Source organism: Bos javanicus, chromosome 26 (genome assembly GCF_032452875.1).
Source record: "Bos javanicus breed banteng chromosome 26, ARS-OSU_banteng_1.0, whole genome shotgun sequence".
Taxonomy (NCBI): domain Eukaryota; kingdom Metazoa; phylum Chordata; class Mammalia; order Artiodactyla; family Bovidae; genus Bos; species Bos javanicus.
Genome location: NC_083893.1, coordinates 135,782 through 160,597, shown reverse-complemented (window position 1 = coordinate 160,597; position 24,816 = coordinate 135,782). Strand labels below are relative to the sequence as shown.

Sequence of the window (24,816 nt, the reverse complement as noted above, 5' to 3'; positions counted from 1 at the left end):
CTTTGTACTTCAGAAAAAGGCTTATGGGATTAGAATCCATATTTTCAAGATTTATTAATTAGAGTCTTATTCTCACAGTCTTATTTTAAGAGGAACTTATTAACTAAGCCCTAGATAACTCAACACAGTATCCTTCAAACTTCTTTAAAATCCTGGGACATTAAGATGGGGGGGAGGAATAAGAGACATTCCACTAAGAGGTGACTTGTAGTCATTTTATGAAGAAAGATAGAAAAACGTTATTGTAGAACAATAAAATAGTGTAAAATAAAGTGCAATTGTTGTGTGACAAAGATGACAGTGAAGAATATATTTTGTGACACTTGGTGGTTTGAACTTCTTTCTTGATTCTCTTGAGTAATCTCTGGTCCTACATTCTACAATACAGATACCATCATATTTATTTGATCCTGGGTTTGATTTAGGCTGTGCTCAGTCCACTTTCTTCACTAGCAAACAGTAACCTTTTATTCTTGAAGACTGCTGATTTTCCAGCAGAGCTGGAAACTGCATCTTCAAAATATCTGCACCTGGTTGCAAAAAATCAAGTTTTTCAACAGGAGTTATTATCTATGAAACGAATGCAAAAAAAAAAAATGTAAAAAACTAGAGAAGAAGAAAAAGAAGTTGGAGCAAGAAGTAGTGAACCTCAGAAGTCATATAGAAATGAATATGATAGAACACAGTCAAGTAGAGCAATATCAACAGGAGATTGAATAAAGAGCGAGACAGGATATTGTAGAGAAATAAAAAGAAGTCAACCTATTTTTGCAGGTTAATTTGTTCATCTGTCATATGCTTGAATTCACTTTCACTGTACAGTACATTTTGGATCTATACAGCTTAGGTGTTTCCTCTACCTCCCTTAGAGCAGTTAGTTTTGTAGATTTCTGGAAGGAAGGGAGGCACTTGTTTTCCCTTTGAATATTTCAGTTTCCATCACAGTTATCACTAAATTGATCTTTCAGAATTATTCTCACTAGAGAATCCTTTTACTTATAAGACCAATTGGTAAAAAACAAGATCATTAGGAAGAAAAGAAAATATTATAGTTTAAAACTGGTACCATTCTCTTGAATTATTCTTAAGTCGTCTTGTTCAATTTTTAAAATTTTAAGTTGATCCTCTTATTCTTTGAATTATCAGATTATATATGTACTACTACAACAGTGATTCCCCTTTAATTTTATAATTCAGATTTAATTCACTTCACATTAATGATAACTGTTTTAAACTTCTGCTTTTTTTTTTTTTTCACCTTTGAAGTCGCTCTCTGAATCACTGACTCAAAACTAAAGGGAACAAGTATAATTTTCCAGGTTAATGATTATTTTAAAAATGTTATCTTTTTCAATTTGCCTTAGACACAAGCTGAATTTCAACAGATTGAACTCAGAATTAAAGACTTGGAATCTGAACTCTCCAAAATGAAAAGTTTGCAGGAAGATTCTAATAAAGCAGAGTTGGAAAAATATAAGCAACTCAACCAAGTAGAATGTGAAGTTAGAAAGTCATTGGAAGATAAACTAGACAAGTAAGTCAAAACACAAAATCACAGAAACTAAATTTAGTTCATTAATTTGTCTCTAAAGCCTAATTTTTATAGAGTGGGGTACATGAGATTCATAGGAAGTGAAAGCTAACTAATGGTCACTGCTAAGGGGGCACCTTAAAACAAAATATTAGTACTGTATCAAGTTTTTCCACACTATGTAAAGGCATACTTATGAAATAGGGGGAAATTAACACATGGGTTAAAGGCAGGATAAATTCCAAAGTGGCTAAAAGTAATATAGTGACCTGACTGAGGGGTCTGGAGAATGGAAAGGGCAGATCCCACCTGCAGTGCCAAGTCCAGGTTTCCCCACTATCTGAAAGCAGAGCACTACTAGGAAGCCTTTCATAAGCCAAAGCAGCATAAAACAAAGAAGCAGGTACCTAAGGACACATTCTGCTAGTTGATACATAAAATGAATATGCACAAGTGAAGCACAGGTGCTCCCAGACAGGGTTTTGGGCTGTGGCGACTTGATGCTGAGATGTGGGGTGTGGCTTCTGGGGAAGGAACTCAGTGGGGCCAGTCTCCCTGCTTGGGGAGCACGATGCCTCTCACTGTAAAACTGTACACTGAACACTGTTTAGAGTTTTGGCTTTTTAAATGAGACCAGAAATTGTCTTCAGATTTTTTTTTCCCCTCTATCATCAAAAACAGGTACTGACATAGGCCCTTCGAAGAAGTGTAGTAACATACAGTGAACTTTGGAAAAGCAGGGGATACTTGTAATTGATCCTGGGGCTGTTTTAGCTCTTTTCAGCCTCACCCTTTGACTTTCTCATCCTCCCTTGAGATTGTGGCTCTAAGTGATACCTCAGAGCCAAAAGCTTAATTTCTCCGAGGTCATGAGTGAAACGTGTATACAAGGGTGGTGAAAGCAAATGCTTGAAAGTGGCTTTGTGGGATGGGGTGTTTCTTCATCCCTGAACTGTTTCCTGGAGGCAGGTGTGCCCCAGAGGGCAACAGGTGTCACTGGGAGGCCACCTCCCTTTCTCTCTGATGCCCTTTCTCTCCTCTCCCAACTGTGACTTGTTACTTGAGTAACCCTAGACACATGTGTACTCTTTAGAACAAGGTTACAACTATCACTTTTTACAGTAGGTCTGCTCTGTGTTTTCAGTGTTCAGTTTATTGGGAATTCCTTTAACTATATGGCAACTTTAAAAATGCAGATAATTTAAGGAAACATGAGTAAAGTTGGTGTTTTCCATCTTCTTCAGGACTCATGAGAGGCTGGCAGTGATCAGCACCAAACTTGAGGTGAAGAAAGAGAAGAAAAGATCTTTACTCAGCTCTCTTAGCATGAGGCCAGTCCTGGAGCCCCCTTGTGTTGGAAATTTCAATAATCCTTTAGTGCTCAATGGAAATCTTACTCCAAGAGCAAAAGTAGGGTTTTCTACCTCAATTCCATGCCCTTCGAATAACAGCATGAAGACTTACTTGACTGAGGTTAGTTCTATTATCTTTTGTTCATTGGGTTTCAGATTTCTAATATGAATAATCCTTGTTTTTAATTCGGTGAACTTCTGAGTTGTTTATTTGACTTATGCACATTAAGTAAAATCTGTCATTAACTGTGCTAATTAAGGAGATATTTAATGATTTTTTTTGTCCTAGATCTCTTGTTTTTAAGAGATACTTTTTAAATTTCTTGAAAAGCTGCATTGAAATTCTACTTTAGAAATGAAATCTTATTGCCTAGTAATTGAAAGTATTCTTTAAGATGTTTGACTTACTTTCTAATTGATTTCACTTTAGCAGTGGCTCATAATCATTTCCAAGCTTTGTTGCACCCACGGCAGTTTATCTACCCCTAAGCATAAATGACAATGGCAACCCACTCCAATACTCTTGCCACGAAAATCCCATGGACTGAAGAGTCTGGTATGCTGCAGTCCATGGGGTCGCAAAAAGTCAGACATGACTCAGCGACTTCCCTTTCACTTTTCACTTTCATGCATTGGAGAAGGAAATGGCAACCCACTCCAGTGTTCTTGCCTGGAGAATCCCAGGGACAGTGGAGCCTGGTGGGCTCCAGTCTATGGGGTCACACAGAGTTGGACACGACTGAAGCAACTTAGCAGCAGCAAGCATAAGTGAATCACTGGCATCTATACACTAACCACATATGGATGTGTTTTTATTTGAAAGAGTCCTAGATAAATCCTTTTTATGAATTAAACAAACTTGTAATACTAAATCAGAAGATTAATTTCTGGTTTTAGGTTAACATTTTTTGTTATTTTCTTGTACAAGAGTATGTCTTTAATTGCTATTTTACTTATAGAATTTTGATTTAAATTTCTAAAAACTATCTTGCTGAGCAGTTGTAGAATATTTCTAAATTTGTACTCAATGAAAACATTTAAAAATTATAAATGAAGCTCACTTTATCTCTATCTTGACATCATCTGGATGAATGATATCTAAGATAGCAATGATGGGGAGTCTTGAAATTGCAACCAGTTTTCATTGTGTAAGCATTGTGGTTAAAATATCCATTTCAGTCTGTGCACACGGGTTTATCATTTTGATAGTGTTTCTGTGGTGTTGGTGATGCAGAGACAAGTAGCCCTTGTTAAATGCAGTCTCAACCTGTTTTCTAACTTGACATCTTGCCATCATAGAAGAGCGACCTAAAGTTTCTTCAACAGCACTGCAGTTATGTTGGGTTTTATTACTTGAGAGCTGTGAAACTGGAGGACGTGCTTTAGCTATGCTGTCACAGCGGGCCTCTGAACACTTCATCCCAAGTCGGACACTACCCCATGCAGGACTAAGGGGAGGAAGCAAATGCTTGACCCTTGTCCCAGGGGCAGGCTGCCTACTGCACACCCAAGTGCATGGCGCTGTGGGCACCTACATCTTTTCAAAGAAGAGATTTGGAACCAAGCAAGCACCTCTTAGTTCTTTGTCCCAAACTCACCCGTTAGATAAATCTCCTCTCTCCTCATAAAGAGGGTAGGAGTATAAGTCCTCCCCTTGAAACTTCAGGCTGAGGAAATGAAGTTCAACTGTAATTTATGACCAGATTTAGACTATAATGGAGATTATACTCATGCTTTTTGTATGTACCAACTAATGATGAGACCTTTGGATAGAAGTATGCTAGACAGTAAAGAGAGATCTGTTGCGTGTTTTAAATTTTATCCTAAATAACCCAAAATGTGGATAATTCATTTGTTGACTCATTTTAAAAAAACAGGTTTTATCTGGAGGAAACAAACATCCTTTTAAGGATGAATCTCTTCAGTTTTGGCCTGCTTGATTACAATAAAGATTTTCTCTTTCAAGTTCCCTTTCCTGTGTTTAAAAAAATGTCATGCTTTATAAATTAAATATATCCACTTCTCCAAAAGGAGTTTGATATTCATTTATTCTAATTCATGCCTTTAAAGCATATGATTTAGTTAGAAAGTTACTACATCATGCCATGCCACAAGCAGTATTGAACTATAAACAAGGTTTTACATATTCATTTTCTCTCTGTTATAGTTAAAAATCTATGTGTTCTTCTTAATCTGAGTAAGTAGCTGGCATAGGACTCAGTAAGAAGACCATTGGCTTTGATACTTCTTTTGTAGAATTCGGAAATTTTACTAAATCAATGAGTCTCATATCTTACAAAAAGTTGTTTTTTTTTTTTTCCCCCAAACAAAACAACTTTTCTTTCAAAAAAAAATTTTTTTTGAGTTTATTTTTGTGTATGGTATTAGAAAGTGCTCTAGTTTCATTCTTTTACAAGTGGTTGACCATTTTTCCCAGCACTACTTGTTAAAGAGATTGTATTTAATCCATTTTATATTCTTGCCTCCTTTGTCAAAGATAAGGTATCCATAGGTGCGTGGATTGATCTCTGGGCTTTCTATTTTGTTCAATTGATCTATATTTCTGTCTTTGTGCCAGTACCATACTGTCTTGCGGAGAAGGAAATGGCACCCCACTCCAGTACTCTTGCCTGGAAAATCCCATGGACGGAGGGCCTGGTGGGTTGTAGTCCATGGGGTCGCTAAGAGTCGGACACAACTGAGCGACTTCACTTTCACTTTTCACTTTCATGCATTGGAGAAGGAAATGGCAACCCAGTCCAGTGTTCTTGCCTGGATAATCCCAGGGACAGGGGAGCCTGGTGGGCTTCTGTCCATGGGGTCGCACAGACTCAAACATGACTGAAGCGACTTAGCAGCAGCAGCAGCAGCAGCATACTGTCTTGATGACTGTGGCTTTGTAGTAGAGCCTGAAGTCAGGCAGGTTGATTTTTCCAGTTCCATTCTTCTTTCTCAAGATTGTTTTGGCAATTTGAGGTTTTTTGTATTGCCATACAAATTGTGAAATTATTTGTTCTAGCTCTGTGAAGAGTACCGTTGGTAACTTGATAGGATTGCATTGAATCTATAAATTGCTTTGGGTAGTATACTCATTTTCACTATAATGATTCTAACACCATACACAAAAATAAACTCAAAATGGATTAAAGATCTAAACGTAAGACCAGAAACTATAAAACTCCTAGAGGAGAACATAGGGAAAACACTCTCCGACATACATCATGGCAGGGTCCTCTATGACCCATCTTCCAGTATATTGGAAATAAAAGAAAAAATAAACAAATGGGACCTAATTAAACTCAAAAGCTTCTGCACAACAAAGGAAACTATAAGCAAGGTGAAAAGACAGCCTTCAGAATGGAAGAAAATAATAGCAAATGAAGCAACTGATAAACAACTAATCTCAAAAATATACAAGCAACTCCTACAGCTCAATTCCAGAAAAATAAATGACCCAATCAAAAAATGGGCCAAAGAACTAAACAGACACTTCTCCAAAGAAGACATACAGATGGCTAACAAACACATGAAAAGATGCTCAACATTACTGATTATTAGAGGAATGAAAATCAAACCCACTATGAGGTACCATTTCTCACCAGTCAGAATGGCTGCAATCCAAAAGTCTACAATCAATAAATGCTGGAGAAGGTGTGGAGAAAATGGAACCCTCTTACACTGTTGGTGAGAATGCAAACTAGTACAGCTACTATGGAGAACAGTGTGGAGATTCCTTAAAAACCTGGAAATAGAATTGCCTTATGACCCAGCAATCCCACTGCTGGGCATACACACTGAGGAAACCAGAAGGGAAAGAGACACGTGTACCCCAATGTTCATCACAGCACTGTTTATAATAGCCAGGACATGGAAGCAACCTAGATGTCCATCAGCAGATGAAAGGATAAGAAAGCTGTGGTACATATGCACAATGGAGTATTACTCAGCCATTAAAAAGAATACATTTGAATCAGTTCTAATGAGGTGGATGAAATAGGAGCCTATTATACAGAGTGAAGTAAGCCAGAAAGAAAACCACCAGTACAGTATACTAACACATATATATGGAATTTAGAAAAATGGTAACAATAACCCTGTATATGAGACAGCAAAAGAGACCCTGATGTATATAAGTCTTTTGGACTCTGTGGGAGAGGGAGAGGGTGGGATGATTTGGGAGAATGCATTGAAACATGTATAATATCATATATGAAATGAGTCAGCAGTCCAGGTTCGATGCACGATACTGGATGCTTGGAGCTGTTGTACTGGGACTGCCCAAAGGGATGGTACGGGGAGGGAGGAGGGAGGAGGGAGGATGAGGAACACATGTATACCTGTGGCGAATTCATGTTGATATATGGCAAAACCAATACAATATTGTAAAGTTAAAAAAAATAAACAAACAACAAAAAAATTTTCCGTGGAACCATATTATATAAAATAGAGACAAGTATAGAGCCCTTTAGCTAAAGGAATGACCAGAGACCCTGCCGCTGTGATTTCTCTGTTCTTCAACTCAGCAGTGACCCCTGTGTGACCTTCTACTTTTATGGGACATAGTTTGGAAACTAACAGTTATGAGAGAATCCTTCTCACTAAACATCTTTAGAAATAAAACTTGCTGGTACTTTGTTTTCTTGTGTATAATTTTCTTACCTTTCTGTGTTTTCATTAAATGGAAAATTTTAAAGAAAATCACAGATGTGTTCCCCTTATTAGCAGTTTGATTTCAAACTACTTCCTCCATTTGAACTCGATCCTCACCTAGAAATCAAAATAAAGGCCTTGGAAGTATATATTTAGGGCAGGAGATTTTAAGGGAGAAGATAGTAATCTTGTGGGTCATTTCTAGGACTATGCATGATTCCCTAGTTCTCTGAAATTGTGTGTTCTCGATAGGCTGGTATTTTTTGTACATTTTATCAGATTAAATAGCATTCCATATATATGTTCTCTGTTATCTAAAAGCAGAATAAGTGGGAACTCATTTTCTTTTATTTATGTGATTATTTTTCTACTTAAGTAATCTTCAAGTTATGTCTAGCCTCTAAAAGTATTTTTAAATGTCATATTTAGTCAGTTCTGTGGCATTCCTATGACAATATCTCTTGCTTAAATTAAACATAAATAATATTTGACTTATTTCAGATGCAGCAGGAATTGGCCAGGAGTATAACGAGAACTAACAAAAGTTATGTTGCCAAAACTTATGAATTAAATTTAGACATTGATTTCTGAAATACACTTAAAACAGTAAATGGCATCTTTTGCCATTGTTTGGATAACAGATGCTATGTTAAATGATTTTTCTAATACATAGCTAATGAAAAATGTGAACACATGAGCAGTCATAGTAAAAAAATCTCCTTCTTTCTCATTTATTCATCATGTTCCATAGCCTTAACAAAAATCTTAAAAGGTCTATGTAGTTCTTGTTTTTTTTTTAATTTTTGTTTTTAAAATATTTATTTATTTTAATTGGAGGCTAATTACTTTACAGTATTGTGGTGGCTTTTGCCATACATCGACATGAATCAGCCATGTGTGTTCATGTGTCTGCCCGTCCTGTATCTCACCCCTCACCCCCACCTCCAAAGGGCTCTTGAGGGTTTTCTCTAGCACCACAATTTGAAAGCATCCTTCCACTTTGAGGAACCTCAGTCTTTGCTCTGACAGCTGTTAACTGATGATGCCCCTGGACATTATGGAGGGTAATCAGTTGTATTCAAAGTTACTGATTTATATACTAATCACATCTAAAATATACCTTCACAGAAACATCTAAACTGGTGTTTGACCAAACAGCTGGGATCATATTCTAGCCAAGTCGACAGATTAATTAGCCATCACACTGGGCAGATAATTAAAAGGACAATATTGAAATCGCCTAGTATTTCTCCAGTTGTAGGCTAGGTTTTATGGAGAACCTATACCACAATCTATTTATTCCTTCCTGTCCTCCTGCTGGAGTTATTTATTGATTTTGTTACCCAACCAGACTTGGGTCCACTTGCCCAATACACAGTCAAACCAATCTCCTGACACCAGGTTGTGATGAAGGAAACTGGTGTTTCCTGCAAGGTGCCCAGTGTGGGGCCAGGTAAAGATAACAGAGGATTCCTTCTCAAAAGACCCAAAGTCTCTGATGGCTTCCAGGGAAGGGTTTTATTGTCAGTGGTGTTTTTTTGTTTGTTTGTTTGTTTTGTTTTAATATTAGTCATTTATTGTTAAGCAAGGGAAGCTTCAAAATACTACAAACATATTTCCAGTATGGAGAAATAGCTAGATATAGACATACATAAACACACACACACAGGAGTAGATATAGAGATAGCAGTATAGAAATATATGTCCCCAAGTTTTATGGGGGGACATATTAAACAGGAGGACATATATTTGTATTAAACAAGGAGGAAAGGCTAGTTAATGAGAGAATTAACACAATTTTAAACATTTCCCAATAGTTAGAATACTTGGGAAAAAATGAATACACCTTTTGGCAAACTAGAATAAAGAAAAATATGTGGCTTAGGTTTCCTAAAGATGAAAGCAATTTTTTAAAAATACTTATTTTATATTGGAGTATAGCCAACGAACAATGTGGTGATAGTTTCAGGAGCATAGTGAGTGACTTCGCCACACACATACATGTATCCATTCTCTCCCAAATTCAGGGAAGGGTTTTTGATGTCAGAGTTAGGGGTGAGAGTGTGAGGTGCCTGATAGCTGGTGTACATCCTTCTGGACTGGTTGGTGGTGAGGTAACTGAGTGACTTTAGGAGTCAGTATCATCAACCATCAGGTTTCAACTGGTCTGGGGTGTACATAGGTTTAGTCAACATGCAGTTAACTTCTTCCAGCTGGTAGGCATTTCAGTATGTGCAGAATTCAAGAATATGGTTCATAATGTTATCTACAGCACTTAAGGAGGAATTCAAGGTCCTTGACTTTGAAGTTTTACCTATCTGTTATTTTGTCTTGCTCAACTGTTTTTGTTTCAGCATTTTCTCACTTCTCTGATTACATTTGCTCTTTGGTCAAAGCCTCAGAGGCTAAAGCTTTTCTGTAAACAAGAGGCAGGTTCTGTGGACAGGTCCTACTCCGTTTCCATTGGTTTTTCTTTTTAGTGTGTCCTCCTTTATTTTTAATAGATTTAAGAGGTGGAGAGAGGGTTCAAAGGAGTTTTTCATTCATAACCCACCTAGGCTGGAACATCTAGAAAAATCTCTCTTCTTAAAATAATCTGTGTGTCATAGTCCTCCACCTCATATATTAAATACGCATCATGTGCTTCAAAAGCCACACACCCAAAACCAACCAATTCCAGAGTCCAATCTCCGTGCTGGATGTTAGAGATGGAAAAAAAACAAACAAAATGTGGCTTCTTCTCTCACATTGGTTGTTATTGGTTGCCACTGGGCCCCTCAACGCTCATGAGTCTTTGGACTGAAAAAAGGTACTTTATGAAACTGCAAAGAAAATGGAAGGGAGTCTTAGGAAAGACCCCTTAGCTTCTGAGATATTTATTGAGAGTTGGAGAGATCTCTTCTGAAGGGCTATAAAGCCTTGTCCCAGCAGGAAATAATTGTTAAAAATTTTTTATTGGAGTGTATATGACTTACAGTGTTGTGCTAATTTCAGGTGTACAGCAAAGTGAATCAGTTTATATATATATATATATATATATATAATCATTATATATATATATATATATATATATATATATATATAATCAGTATATATATGACCACCTTCTTTTCAGATTATTTTCCCATATGGGTTATTGAGTAAATTCCCTGTAATATATTGGTGGTCATTATTAGTTATCTATTTCTATTTTATGCATAGTAGTGTGTGTGTGTGTGTGTGTATATATATATATATATATATATATATATATATATATATTCCAATCTCCTAATTTATCCCTCCCCCCATGTTTCCCTTTTGGTAACTGTAAGTTTGATTTTCAGACCTGGGAGTTGGTTCCTATTTTGTAAATAAACTTATTTTTATTAGATTCCACTGTTAAGTGATACCATACGGTATTTGTTTTTCTCTCTCTGAGTTACTTCATGTAGTATGAAAATTTCTAGGTCCATCCATGTTGCTGCAAATGGCATTATTTCATTCTTTTTATCGCTGAGTATTACTCCATTTGTTCAAGCTGGTTTTAGAAAAGATAGAGGAACCAGAGATCAAATTTCCAACATCTGCTGGATCATTGAAAGCAAGAGAGTTCCAGAAAAACATCTATTTCTGCTTTATTGACTATGCCAAAGCCTTTGACTGTGTGGATCACAATAAACTGTGGAAAATTCTGAAAGAGATGGGAATACCAGACCACCTGACGTGCCTCTTGAAAAATTTGTATGCAGGTCAGGAAGCAACATTTAGAACTGGACATGGAACAAGAGACTGGTTCCAAATAGGAAAAAGGAGTACATCAAGGCTGTATATTGTTACCCTGCTTATTTAACTTCTATGCAGAGTACATCATGAGAAACGCTGGGCTGGAAGAAGGACAAGCTGGAATCAAGATTGCCAGGAGAAATATCAATAATCTCAGATATGCAGATGACACTATCCTTATGGCAGAAAGTGAAGAGGAACTAAAAAGCCTCTTGATGAAAGTGAAAGAGGAGAGTGAAAAAGTTGGCTTAAAGCTCAACATTCAGAAAATGAAGATCATGGCATCTGGTCCCATCACTTCATGGGAAATAGATGGGGAAACAGTGGAAACAGTGTCAGACTTTATTTTGGGGGGCTCCAAAATCAATGCAAATGGTGACTTCAGCCATGAAATTAAAAGACTGTTACTCCTTGGTAGGAAAGTTATGACCAACCTAGATAGCATATTCAAAAGCAGAGACATTACTTTGCCAACAAAGGTCCATCTAGTCGAGGCTATGGTTTTTCCAGTGGTCACGTATGGATGTGAGGGTTGGACTGTGAAGAAAGCTGAGCACTGAAGAATTGATGCTTTTAAACTGTGGTGTTGGAGAAGACTCTTGAGACTCCTTTGGACTGCAAGGAGATCCAACCAGTCCATTGTAAAGGGGATGAGCCCTGGGTGTTCTTTGGAAGGAATGATGCTAAAGCTGAAACTCCCATACTTTGGCCACCTCATGCGAAGAGTTGACTCATTGGAAAAGACTCTGATGCTGGGAGGGATGGGGGCAGGAGGAAAAGGGGACGACAGAGGATGAGATGGCTGGGTGGTATCACGGACTCGATGGACTTGAGTTTGAGTGAGCTCTGGGAGTTGGTGATGGACAGGGAGGCTTGGCATGCTGCGATTCATGGGGTCGCAAAGAGTCGGACATGACTGAGCGACTGAACTGAACTGAACTGAATACTGCATTGTGTGTATGCATGTGTGTACCACATCTTCTTTATCCATTAATCTGTTGATGGATATTTAGGTTGCTTCCATGTATTGGCTATTGTAAATATTGCTGCAATGAACATTGGGGTGCATGTATCTTTTTAAATTATGGTTTCCTCTGGATAATTGACCAGGAGTGGGATTGCTGATTCATATGGCAATTCTATATTTAGTTTTTCAAGAAACCTCCATTCTGTTCTCCACAGTGGGTGTACCTAGTTACATTCCCATGAACACTGTAGGAGGGCCCCCTTTTCTCCACACCCTATCCAGCATTTATTGTTTGCAGATTTTTTATGATGGCTATTCTGACTGGTGTGAAATGATACCCCATTGTAGTATTTCTGCACTTCTCTAATAATTAGAGATGTTGAGCATCCTTTCTTAGCATTGTTTCATGTGCTTTTTGGTCATCTGTAAGTGTTCTTTAGAGAAATGTCTATTTGGATCTTACACTCACTTTTTGAGTGGGTTGTTTGTTTTTTTTTTTATATTGAGCTCTTTGAGCTGTTTGAAAGTTTTGGAGATTAATCTGTCAGTTGCCTCATTTGCAAATATTGTCCCCCATTCTGTGGGTTTTCTACTGTCTTGTTTATGATATCTTGTGCTGTGCAAAGGCTTTTAAGTGTAATTAGGTCCCATTTGCTTACTTTTGATTTTAGTTTCATTACTCTAAGGGGTGGGTTAAAAAAGATACATTGCTATGATTTGTGGCAGAGTGTTGTGCCTGTGTTCTCCTCTAAGAGTTTTATAATGTCTGTCCTTATGTTTAGGTCTTGAATCCATTTTGAGTTTATTTTTGTGGATGGTGTTAGGGAGTGTTCTGATTTCATTCTTATACATGTAGCTGTCCAGTTTTCTCAGCACTGCTTATTGAGGAGGCTGCCTTTTCTCCATTGTACAGTCTTGCCTCCTTTGTCCTAGATTAATTGACCACAGGTGCGTGGGTTTCTCTCTGGACTTCCTACCCTGTCCCATTGATCTATGCAATATATTTCATTTTTTTGTGCCAGTACCAATGTTTTGATTACTGTAGCTTGTAGTTTAGTCTGAAGTCAGGGAGCCTGATCCTGTCAGCTCCTGCTCTTCTTTCTCAAGATTGTTTTGGCTCTTCAGGGTGTTTTGTATTTCGATACACACTGTAAAATTTTTTGTTCTAGTTCTATGAGAAACACCATTTGTAATTTGATACAAATTACATCAAATCTGTAGATTTCTTTGGTTAGTAAAGTTATTTTAACAGCAGGAAATGGTTTATTCAGAGGGGTTCTAGGTATGTGGTGACCACCTTGAATTAAATCAGATTCAATCAAATTCATTAAATCAGATCTGATTTTCCAAGCCTTTGGCTCCTTGTGTCCTGAAGAAGGCACCAAATGACTGGCCAGGGCTCTGATGCTTTGGAAAACATGAAATGTAATTTTAAAAGGCCAGCATCTTAAAGTGTTCAGTGGTCTGTCTGCAACCCTTCCTTTTTCTTCATTTTAGTGTAATGTGGGTCAAAAGGAGAAGCAGACAGGAAAATAGTTGTCTCTCCTGGAGTGTGGTGATATTGTGGAATATGAAAATGTGAGTCAACCACAGAGACAGCCCAGTCAAACAGCACCTAAACACAGAGCTTGTATGGGAACTTGTGTGTGTGTGTGTGTGTGTGTGTGTGTGTGTACTTGTGCTTCTGAGAAAGATTAAACAGTAAAGAATGGAAGTGATGAAACATATTCAAAAAAAAAAAAAGTAAAGAGAAAACATTGTAGAAAAACCTATAAAAAGAATTTAAAAAGTGGGTCACGAAAGAGAGAGAAAGGAAAGCTCAAGGGGGCATGAGACCGGGGAATGTGGATAAAAGTACTGACAAGGGAGCTCCAGGAGGCAAGATCCTAGTCCTCTCTTTCTTGAAGTTCTAATAATAGTTGAATTTCAAATGACTGTCATACAAGTAGAGGACAAGAAAAAACACACCAAGTCATCTGGAACCAATTCAGTGGAAATTTTTATTTCAAGGACTCTTTATAATTTCTCTATGTTATATTTTACATATATCTTACATATTATATTTTACATATAATTTACATATATATGTATATATATTATATATATAATATAATATATTTTACATATATTTACATATATATATATAATATGAATGACAATGTCAGGTGGTAAGTTTTGAATTTTCAGTGATATCAAAAAGAGTGTGGCAGGAATTTAGGAGGAAGTTGCATGTAAGTGAGCAAGTGTGGTCGGGAGAGAAGACTAGGTCGGGAGAGCTGGGACATGGCCTGGGCCCTGATTGATGGCAATGAATAGGATATTTGAGATGAATGAACAGAATTCATTTCCTAGAATAGTTGTTAAGCAAGGATGCTATGAACATCCATAAACCTACAGTACAGATGGCAGAGTGGCAAAGGGATTAAAAGAATAATCTTGTTAACAACCTTCAGTTATAAAGGATGAGAAGCCAGAATTTCCTAATTTAGCAACATCATCTCCTTGGGTTTTCAGTGTTCTCTCATCAATTGTACCATATTTTAAAAAAAAATCAATAAGTTGGTAAATGTTAGGAAAGCTTGACATGACATATTTATTGTATGCTTTTCACAGATCCATATTTATGTCATCCAGCTGCTTTAAAGAGTTAAAATTATGATCATAAGACACATGAAGGGCATAGACAATGAGCATATTAAGAGGAAGATCAGGACGATTTGAAACCAAAGGAGGAATATAAAAGTTGCTGCTGCTGCTGCTATGTCATTTCAGTCGTGTCAGACTCTGTGTGACCCCATACTTCTTGTAGAATAAAGAAAGCTGTATTCTTTAAGACTTATGCTTAGACATATTATTATTTGCGGTCATATTTTGTCTATCTCATTACATGGAAGAAATTTTAATCTCAGTACTTTGTTTTCCTCACTGAGCTCTTCTTACCAGCCCTCCTACAAAGCATTAAAAAGAGAATATTTAAGCCAAATTTGTCCAGGAGGTTTCACTGAGCATGTAGAGTATCCTGCTCACAGACATGCTGTGTGGTGTTTATTCCCTGGCACTTTCCTGCAGGTTTCTCTGAACCTTAACATCTAGAACCCATGACCTGAAGTGCTGAGAGCTCTCCCCCTTCACCTGTAGGCAAACCGTTTGATTTCTGCTCCCCTTGTCTTCCCATAAAAGGGAGTTTGGGAGGATGATTTCCCAGGAAGTTTCTAATGGTTTTAACATCAAAAGCTAGTTGTGATGCCTTATCTCCTTTCTTCCAGCTGTTTTGAGTTCTGTTCTTGGTTTGCAGAGGCTTATAAAAATGCATTTGTTATTTTTCAGCTTCACAGGTGAGGGCAGACCAATCGAGTTCCATTTGAGGCTGGACTAGTCACCCATGTGGTTGGCCTCTGGTTCTCATCAGCTGTCTTGTTCTGTGTAGAGTGAAGACAGTGTGCGGAGTGAAAGTACAGTCAGAACGCTTCACAGTTCCTGTGTTCCTAGAACAGAGATGCTCCACTCTTCAACCTTGTTCCCATCAGGTATGATGGATTTGTTTGAGTTCTGAGCTGCTGTCAGAGTGGAGAGTCTGATTGGATCTCCATACTAACCAAAATGTTCAGCACTGGTGCACCTCACATTGACTGATTTCTAACTTGAAGTCCTGGGGTCTTCCTGGAGGAAAGGATAGCAGGGACTTGTTCTTGTGTATTGTCAGTGGTGGTGTCTTAGATCAAATGCCTGCGAAGTTCCAAAATGTGACCCAAGTCAGGTGGCCCAGCCCTCTTTCCCATGTAGTGAACAGCGTCAGGGACGTCTCTCCCCAGCGGGTACTTGAACTGTGTATTCTCATCTTCATCATGGTAATGTAGTGAACTCTTCATGCTTGGCAATGAAAAGATGGACAGTTCAAACGAGATGATTATAATCCACGTGGCTCTGGATGTAATAAAGACAGTCATATGATGAGACACAGTCTATTTCTCACACACACATTCCTCTCATATATGTTTGCTTTTAATTGTATTCTGCATCTAATTATACTCCTCTCCTGACTTGGCCCACACCATCATGGACTATGGGGTGCAAAAAGACAGCTACAGAGGCACCAAAATGACCCTCCACTGGTGGTTATTTGAAATCTGATCATAAGGCTTCAAGTTCATGGCTGCAGTGGGTGCTGCCCCTACATCAGTAGCACAGAAACCTTCCTGCTGTACTAGAACGTCCATGTAAAAATGGGTAACATCAGTAGGAAGACTGGGGCAGAGGGTAACACTGCCCTGGCAGGTTAACAGCCCTTGGAAACCAACCAATCTCAAGTCCCTGGAAAGTAGAGAGGCCTATAGCTGTCACGAACAGGTCAGACCACATAGATCTCATAGGAGACTCAGTCTGGCCCTATGGGGATCAGAGCAGATGATTTAAAGTCTCTTTCTATATAACTGTGTGTTCTTTGGAAGAAAAGATTGGGGTGGGGGAGCAAATTGATTTCAAAAAAATCTACACTAAAGAAAGTTATACAGCTTTCTTTAGCCTTTAATATTCTGGTTTCATTGCAAGTCTCTAAGAGGGGGAAATAAAAGGGAGCCTTTCCCAAATGTTTTCCAACTGGGATTCTGTCTTCACTGGGAATCACTCACATTTTCAACGTGCACAAATGCCCCCATGTGCCCTTGCCCCAACCCAGTTTGGAGAATGCCAGCTGGAGTAGTCAGGGAATCTCCTGCTGTCCAGGGCTGCCAGCTTTGCTGAGACTGAGCTCCCAGGTCAGTGGGAGTCAGCTCCAAGACAGTCCAAAGTGATAGCCTTCACAAATGGACCCCCACATACTTGGTTGTATATGAATGCTGGCTAAGGTTACATCAATACGTGGATTAAAAAAAAAAAAAAAAATGAAGATCCACAGCCTGCCTGTGCACCCTTTCCAAAGGTTGCTCTGCCAAGAGCTGAGCAGCAGTGAGCAGTCCCAGGTGGGTGGAAGGTCTTGCTTTCTACAAAGTCCTCTCCATAATGGTGATACCTGCCCTCTATCCCTATGCTTGCTATGATGAGTTTCTCCAGGGCCCACAAATCTTTTGAGTGCCAGACAAAATAGTGTTTTTTGAGAAAGTGAAAGTCTGTTGATTTAGTATTAAATAATTTTGCAACTCAGATGATTTCTAATACTTTGCTTTCATGAAATTTGAAGGAAGACCGAGTTGAGCTCTGTTAAAAGTTAGATCATTAAAAATCATTTTGATGATAGATCACCCTATCAGAGGGAGCTCGGTAATGGACATTACTATGATAAAGTTCCTTTCGTTTTCATGAAAAATGTTTCATAGTGTGTATAACAACTGTAACAACAATAATTGTAAAATGAGATTAATGTTGGTGAACATTGCCATCTATTTTAGGAAATAGATGCACTTTATTTAGTAAGTCTGATGAAAACTGGTTTTCCCAATAAAATTTTACTTTTTATGTTTAACATTAATAAAATCCTGTGTGATAAATCACATATTAATAGTACCTATAGTGATTATTCAGTTTAGAAGTATTTCTTTAATATCTAGAGCTACTTGGCTACAGGATTAAACATTACCTTCAAATTAAAATGTACAAAATTGAATTCAAGTTATATACATATTTTGCTGCAAATAATTATGGATGATCAATGAAAGGATTTTAGGCATAAAATGTATCACATTAACATAAAATTATGTGAAGAAAGTAGAGTGGAAATACAACTTTAAGGAGTAAATGAAATGATTTTTGCCTACTAAATATGAGCTTGTAGTTGTATATTAAAATGAATTATGGTGGACATCAAGTTGCTGTGGTATTAGATTGTACTGGAAACAGTGAAGAAGTCATATTAGGATTTTATTTTTAAATTTTCCTATTTCTGATTCACCAGAGTTTATATCCTTTGCAACGATTTAAGTTGATAAAGAAATGGTTGAGATGTTAACTTAAACACGTGAAGAGACATATAATGGTTGTTTTTTGTCAAATGATAGTGTTACCATGCATTTTGAAAGATGCCCAAATGAATAATTTGAAAAGACATACAGTTTAAAGAATTACTTTAAGGGGTAACCAAGCAGGAAATTGAAGGTTTCTATATCCAACAGCACATAGTGAGAATAACAAAACAGGGGTCCAGAAATGGCTCCATTTGGTCTGGTTCAGGCTCTTTCCACACTTCCTCCCACTGCCCTCCTTCTAGTCAAGGATCCAGGTCTAACAGGTCCTCAGCTCCCAACTTAATATTCCACGTTACCACTACTCTCCTCCTCCGACGTGTGGCACTCATTTCTTTCATACTCAATGACAATCATGTTGACTTGGCCGCGGGACCACCTCATGGAACTATCCGGGAAGTCATCACCCCCTAGCCCACGTTCCCTGTCTCATTCTTCTTTCAAATCCCAGGAACCCTCAGACAATAGAAAGCCCAAGTTTAGGCCTAGGCCCTAAGCCCTTGTCCATCTATCATCATCTGACTTATTGCTGTAAATTTATGCATTTGCAGTTTTCAAAGTGCCTCCCTCTTTATACTTCCTCTTTTCCTCTTTACCACAACCTGCTGTAATAGATGAAGGTAGAAGATGGATGGATAGATGGATGGGTGGATAGATGGATAGGTAGGTAGGTAGAAAGAAGAAACTGGGGCTCAGAGGATTTAAATGATTTGCCTGTGATGACACAGCAAGAAATGGTGGAGTTAGCATTTGGAAGCAGGTCACCTGTCTTCAGACTCTTCGCCTTATGCACGACATCATGGGCAAGTCCAAGGTCAAAGAAAACCAATTGGAATATTATGAGTCTGGGGTGGCCCATTCAAAAACTTACTGATCATATAACCCTGGAGAGTGTGGTGGGTGTTAGCACATGGTCCTTGTCTGATGGCTATGGTCTGTGGTCTTCACACTTCATCCAGGTTCTCTGTCAGACATTTGGAAAGGACTTACAGTGAGGTGAAATGAACATGTAAGTGTACTTCCACATACTGTTGGACAAGATTACTTAACTCACAACAGGACATGATTGTGTGGAGCTTAGAGAGCTGAGTATAAACAAGCATTCACATAAAAATGTGCAAGTTTTGCTGCGAGTGGTGTTTTAGTCTGGATAGTTGTACCAGAAATAAAACTTGGTTGGATGTCAAAACACCAGTCATCTAACTTTAGTTTTATTTTTAATTAAAGACACTGACTTTTAGAAACCAAGAGAAATACTAAACCTGTTTCAACTTACCTCAAAGTGCCCAAATTTATCATTATTTCTGGCTAAGCTGACTTCACCCATGCTTTTGTGTCATTTTTTGGAAAACTTTTGAGGATATCTTTTTTTGTTGTTGTTTTTTTAAGTGCATTCAGACATACAGTTTTTTTAAAAAAACAATTACTCCTACTTTGGAGCTTTATGTTTAATTCTCCCATGTGAGGTATTTCATTTAAGACAGCCCTTAAGAACCTTGTAAAGTTAGTTAGAATTTAGGGTCACAAAAATTCAGACACAACTTAGGGACTAAACAACAATTGAACAACAGAGTGATTGATTCCTTAGGACTTAAAAGAGTCCATCTGTAAGTCAGATACACAGTGAATAATTTTAGTTCACTTAGCACACACAGGACAAAAATTACTAAAGAAAGGACTGTGGCATTATAAACAACCAAAGACTGTGCTCCAAGACTACCTGGAATTTCAAGTGAGCACATGGCCAGTTCAGCAACCTGGATTTATTCTACCTGTCGTCGTGGATTGGCTCCAGCTGTTTCCTTCTGCTGCTGCTGCTGCTGCTAAGTCACTTCAGTCATGTCCGACTCTGTGCGACCCCATAGATGGCAGCCCACCAGGCTCCCCCATCCCTGTAATTCTCCAGGCAAGAATACTGGAGTGGGTTGCCATTTCCCTCTCCAATGCATGAAAGTGAAAAATGAAAGTGTAGTCGTTCAGTTGTGTCTGACTCCTAGAGACCACATGTACTGCAGCCTACCAGGCTCCTCCATCCATGGGATTTTCCAGGCAAGAGTACTGGAGTGGGGTACCATTTCCTTCTCTGGATTCCTTCTGAGCATTGCTCAACTTGCTGAGTAGTCAGGCTCACTGTCCATGACCAACATGCATAGATTGTACAGCAGGGAAGGATGAAAGAGACCAGTGTAAATGACCTCCCCTGGCATTTGGGGCAGGAAAATCTATTTCTGTGAAACTTGCTGTACAGGAGAAACAGCATCCAGACACCTGGTGTCTACATATCAATAATGCTTCTGCTACTATTATGATGAATAAAAGTCACCTCTCCCAGAGTTTCAAATACCGAGGATCATTTTATTTTCAGCTGCCAGTGCTGCATGCAGAGAGGACACAGGGCTCCAGGGAGGTGGAGGGGTATGCCTGAGATCATAATGCAAGTTATTAATGGTAAGTCAGAATTTTTTCTGATATCTCTCAGCTCTACACACCCACCTACTACTATCCATCTGTGAATTTGAAACCAATTTACACATGAATTTACTACACATGGCAAGTGTTTGTGAAGTGTTGTGATGTCCTGTGCAAAAGATGCTTGTTGCTAAGCTTTGTCCAACTCTCTGCGACCCCATGGACTGTAGACCACTAGGTTCCTCTGCCCATGTGAATTTCCAGGCAACAATACTGGAATAGTGGCTTGCCATTACCTCCTCTAGGGCATCATCCCAAGCTCTCCTGCATCTCCTGCATTGGAAGGCAGATTCTTTACCACTCTGCCACATGAAAAGGCTTCAAAGATGCTAATGGTATTTAATTAGTATGATTTGATATCTGTTTATAGTGTAAGGCAGTAGCAAGAGGAGTATAAGCTAAAGAAGAAACATTTAAGTTGGAATCCATTCTGAAAATACTTGGGAAAAAAAAAAAAAAAGATCAGGGATGGATAGAACACAACGGTGCCCAGACTGACAGCTTTGAGAGGAATGGGATATTCCAGTGTGGAGTAGTCTGGAATAGTCTCCATATGCCCCAGTGCCAAGCAACAAGCCTGACTCAAAGCTGACAGCCAGCCAGCGTGTGTTCATCCAGACTGAAGCACGTGCATGTTTGCATTTGAGCTGCTCTCTTAGCTCATCGAAAGGAGTATCTTAGAGTTTTTCATTTCTGATTCCTCCAGGGGTTCCTATCAGGCTCCCCTGGATTATTGGGAGGAAACTTGACCCTGAAAGTAGTCCAGGTGAGTGGGAACTCAGAAGGCATGAATTCTTGCCTTTAAGTTCAGAACCTTGAAGCAGTCATGCAAGATGTGGCCAGGATGAGCTTCCAGTGCTGTTGGGCTAGTGTGTAGAAGAGGCCCCCTGGCCAGCTCATCAATCTCCCTGCCCAGGAGCCTTAGTATCCAGAGCACGGTACTGGCTCCCATGTGATCTGAGGTGGAGCTGTGGGATCTAACCTGCTGATGCAGGCTGCATGTAAGTACAAGGAAAGGAGCAACTTGGGTTCACATGAAATCCACCTGAGCACCCCAGCCTGCTGCTTGCTGCCTGCCTTCCAAGAAGAGATGTGGCAGCTCTGCTGCTGAACCTCGGCAAGTCCTCTACATGTCTTTGTGATAGAAGCTTCCTCTTCCAGAACACAGATACTGTACGCTGTTTGTTTTCCTGAGACAATCAACTTGTGTTTTTTCCCAGCAGAGTGCCTACACAGCCCTAGGCTTCTGTTTCTCTGGATTGTGGAAACACTACTCTCCTTTTCAGCTCTCCTTGGAAAACTGTTAGGGACCCCCTAGAGAGGAAAGCTATTGCTTGGGGTTCTAAGTGGATTCAGGAGAGGAGTAGGGTGGTGTGGGCAGAGATGATACATGCGCCAGTTTCATTAAGTGACACAATGCCGATTGTCCACAATATCAAATGATACACCTCTGGAAATCCTAGCTGGCCAGGGGTGGTTCACAGCTTAAGAAATGGCTTTGTAACTTATCTAGAGTGTGGCAAGTCCTTCAAGATTCTTTTTTTTTATTTTATTTTATTTTTAAACTTTACATAATTGTATTAGTTTTGCCAAATATCAAAATGAATCTGCCACAGGTATACATGTGTTCCCCATCCTGAACCCTCCTCCCTCCTCCCTCCCCATTTTCAAGCTACTCAATGACATGGGAAAGGAAGGGGAATGTTCTCATGTGAAAGAAATGTAAAAGAGACCTAAGTCACATAATAATAACCTTACATAGTGTCTCAAAGAAGCCTACAGTAAGAAAGAGTGTTTTAGGTATTTGAGGAACTTTTGGATATATAAGAACAAAGAGGAATTTGTCTGTATCTGCTAGGTTATCAGATTTTTTGGTATACAATTTTTCATCGAAGTCTCTAACAATCCTTTGTTATTCTATCTTATCATTTGTAATGTTCTCTCCATTTAGAATTTTATTTTCTTCCTTTCTTTTTCTTGATGAGTCTAGCTAAAGATTTATATTTTTTTTTATTTTATTTTTAAAATTTACAATATTGTATTAGTTTTGCCAAATATCTAAATGAATCCACCACAGGTATACCCGCGTTTCCCATCCTGAACCCTCCTCCCGCCTCCCTCCCCTACCCTCCCTCTGGGTCGTCCCAGTGCACCAGCCGCAAGCATCCAGTACCGTGCATCGAGCCTGGACTGGCGACTCTTTTCATACATGTTATTATACATGTTTCCATGCTATTCTCCCAAATCTCCCCACCCTCTCCCTCTCCCACAGAGACCATAAGACTGATCTATACATCGGTGTCTCTTTTGCAGTCTCGTATACAGGGTTATTGTTACCATCTTTCTAAATTCCATATATATGCGTTAGTATACTGTATTGGTGTTTTTCTTTCTGGCTTACTTCACTGAAGAGTGAAGTAACAAACAGCTGAGCCAGCAGGAATCACGCAGCTCAGCTGGCAATGATCAAGCAGCTGAGCAGGCGCTAATCCCGTAACACAGCAGGCCCTGATCACGGGACTGAGCACGCACTGATCATGTGGCTGATCATGCACTGATTATGTGACTGAGAGGCGCTGATCACGTGGCTGAGCATGCACTGATCATGTGGCCATCATGCACTGATCATGTGACTCAGCAGGCAATAATTAAAGAGCTCAGCAGGCACGAATCACGCAATCAGCAGGCAATAATCATGGAGCTCAGCTGGGACGAATCACGCAGCTCAGCTAGCAATTATGAAGCAGTTGAACTGGCAGGAATCACGAAGTTCAGCTGGCTATTATCAAGTAGATGAGCAGGCAGGAATCACGCAGCTCAGCTGGCAATGATCAAGCAGCTGAGCAGGCAGGAATCAAGCAGCTCAGTTGGCAATTATCAAGCAGATGAGCAGGCACTAATCCCGTAACTCAGCAGGCCCTGATCACATGACTGAGCACACACTGATCACGTGGCTGATCATGCACTGATGACGTGACTGAGCATGCACTTATCACGTAGCTATCATGCAGTGATCATGTGACTGAGAGGCGCTGATCATGTGACTGATCATTCGCTGATCACGTGGCTATCATGCACTGATCATGTGCCTCAGCAGGCAATAATCAAAGAGCTTAGCAGGCACGAATCACTAAATCAGCAGGCAATAATCATGGAGCTCAGCTGGGACGAATCACACAGCTCAGCTGGCAATTATCAAGCAGCTGAGCAGGCTGGAATCACGCAGCTCAGCTGGCAATTATTAAGCAGCGGAGCAGGCAGGAATCACGCAGTTCAGCTGGCAGTTATCAAGCAGTTGAGCTGGCGCTAATCCCGTAACTCAGCAGACCCTGATCACGTGACTCAGCACGCACTGATCAGGTGGCTGAGTACGCACTGATCACGTGGCTGATCATGCACAGATCACGTGACTGAGCATGCACCGATCACGTGGCTGATCATGCACTGATCACGTGACTGAGCACGCACTCATCACGTGTTTATCATGCAGTGATCACCTGACTGAGAGGCACTGATCACGTGACTGATCAGGCACTTATCAGGTGACTGAGCACGCACTGATCACGTGGCTGATCCTGGACTGATCACGTGACTGAGCATGCACTGGTCACGTGGCTGATCATGCACTCATCACTTTACTGAGCATGCACTGATCACGTGGCTATCATGCAGTGAGCACGTGACTGAGAGGCGCTGATCATGTTACTGATCATGGGCTGATCACGTGGCCATCATGCACTGATCATGTGCCTCAGCAGGCATTAATCATACAGCTGAGCAGGCATGGTTCACGAAATCAGCAGGCAACAATCATGGAGCTCAGCTGAGACGAATCACGCAGCTCAGCTGGCAATTATCAAGCAGCTGAGCTGTCAGGAATCAGACAGCACAGCTGGCAGTAATCAAGCAGATGAGCAGGCAGGAATCATGCAGCTCAGCTGGCAATTATCAAGGAGATGAGCAGGCACTAATCTCATAACTGAGCAGGCCCTGATCACGTGACTGAGCATGCACTGATCACCTGGCTATCATGCAGTGATCACGTGACTGAGAGGCACAGATCATGTGACTGATCATGTCCTGATCACGTGGCCATCATGCACTGATCACGTTATTGAGAGACGCAGA

General features: G+C 39.6%; 1 protein-coding gene across 1 annotated transcript; it reads left to right on the top strand.

Moving 5' to 3' along the window:
- Window positions 1–1,356: 1,356 nt before the first annotated feature.
- On the top strand, window positions 1,357–16,855 carry LOC133239098 (ankyrin repeat domain-containing protein 26-like). Its single transcript, XM_061402646.1, has 3 exons — window positions 1,357–1,534; window positions 2,776–3,004; window positions 15,693–16,855. Exons 1-3 carry the CDS (start codon window positions 1,428–1,430, stop codon window positions 15,816–15,818), a joined length of 462 nt encoding a protein of 153 aa, XP_061258630.1. The 5' UTR covers window positions 1,357–1,427; the 3' UTR covers window positions 15,819–16,855.
- The last annotated feature ends 7,961 nt before the right edge of the window (window positions 16,856–24,816 follow it).

Bases quoted from the DNA above. Each gene is read 5' to 3' on its own strand.
- LOC133239098 (XM_061402646.1), top strand. From the start codon at position 1,428: ATGAAAAGTTTGCAGGAAGATTCTAATAAAGCAGAGTTGGAAAAATAT. The intron at 1,535-2,775 runs GTAAGTCAAAAC...CATCTTCTTCAG, and splicing joins TTGGAAGATAAACTAGACAA to GACTCATGAGAGGCTGGCAG. The intron at 3,005-15,692 runs GTTAGTTCTATT...TGTTCTGTGTAG, and splicing joins TGAAGACTTACTTGACTGAG to AGTGAAGACAGTGTGCGGAG.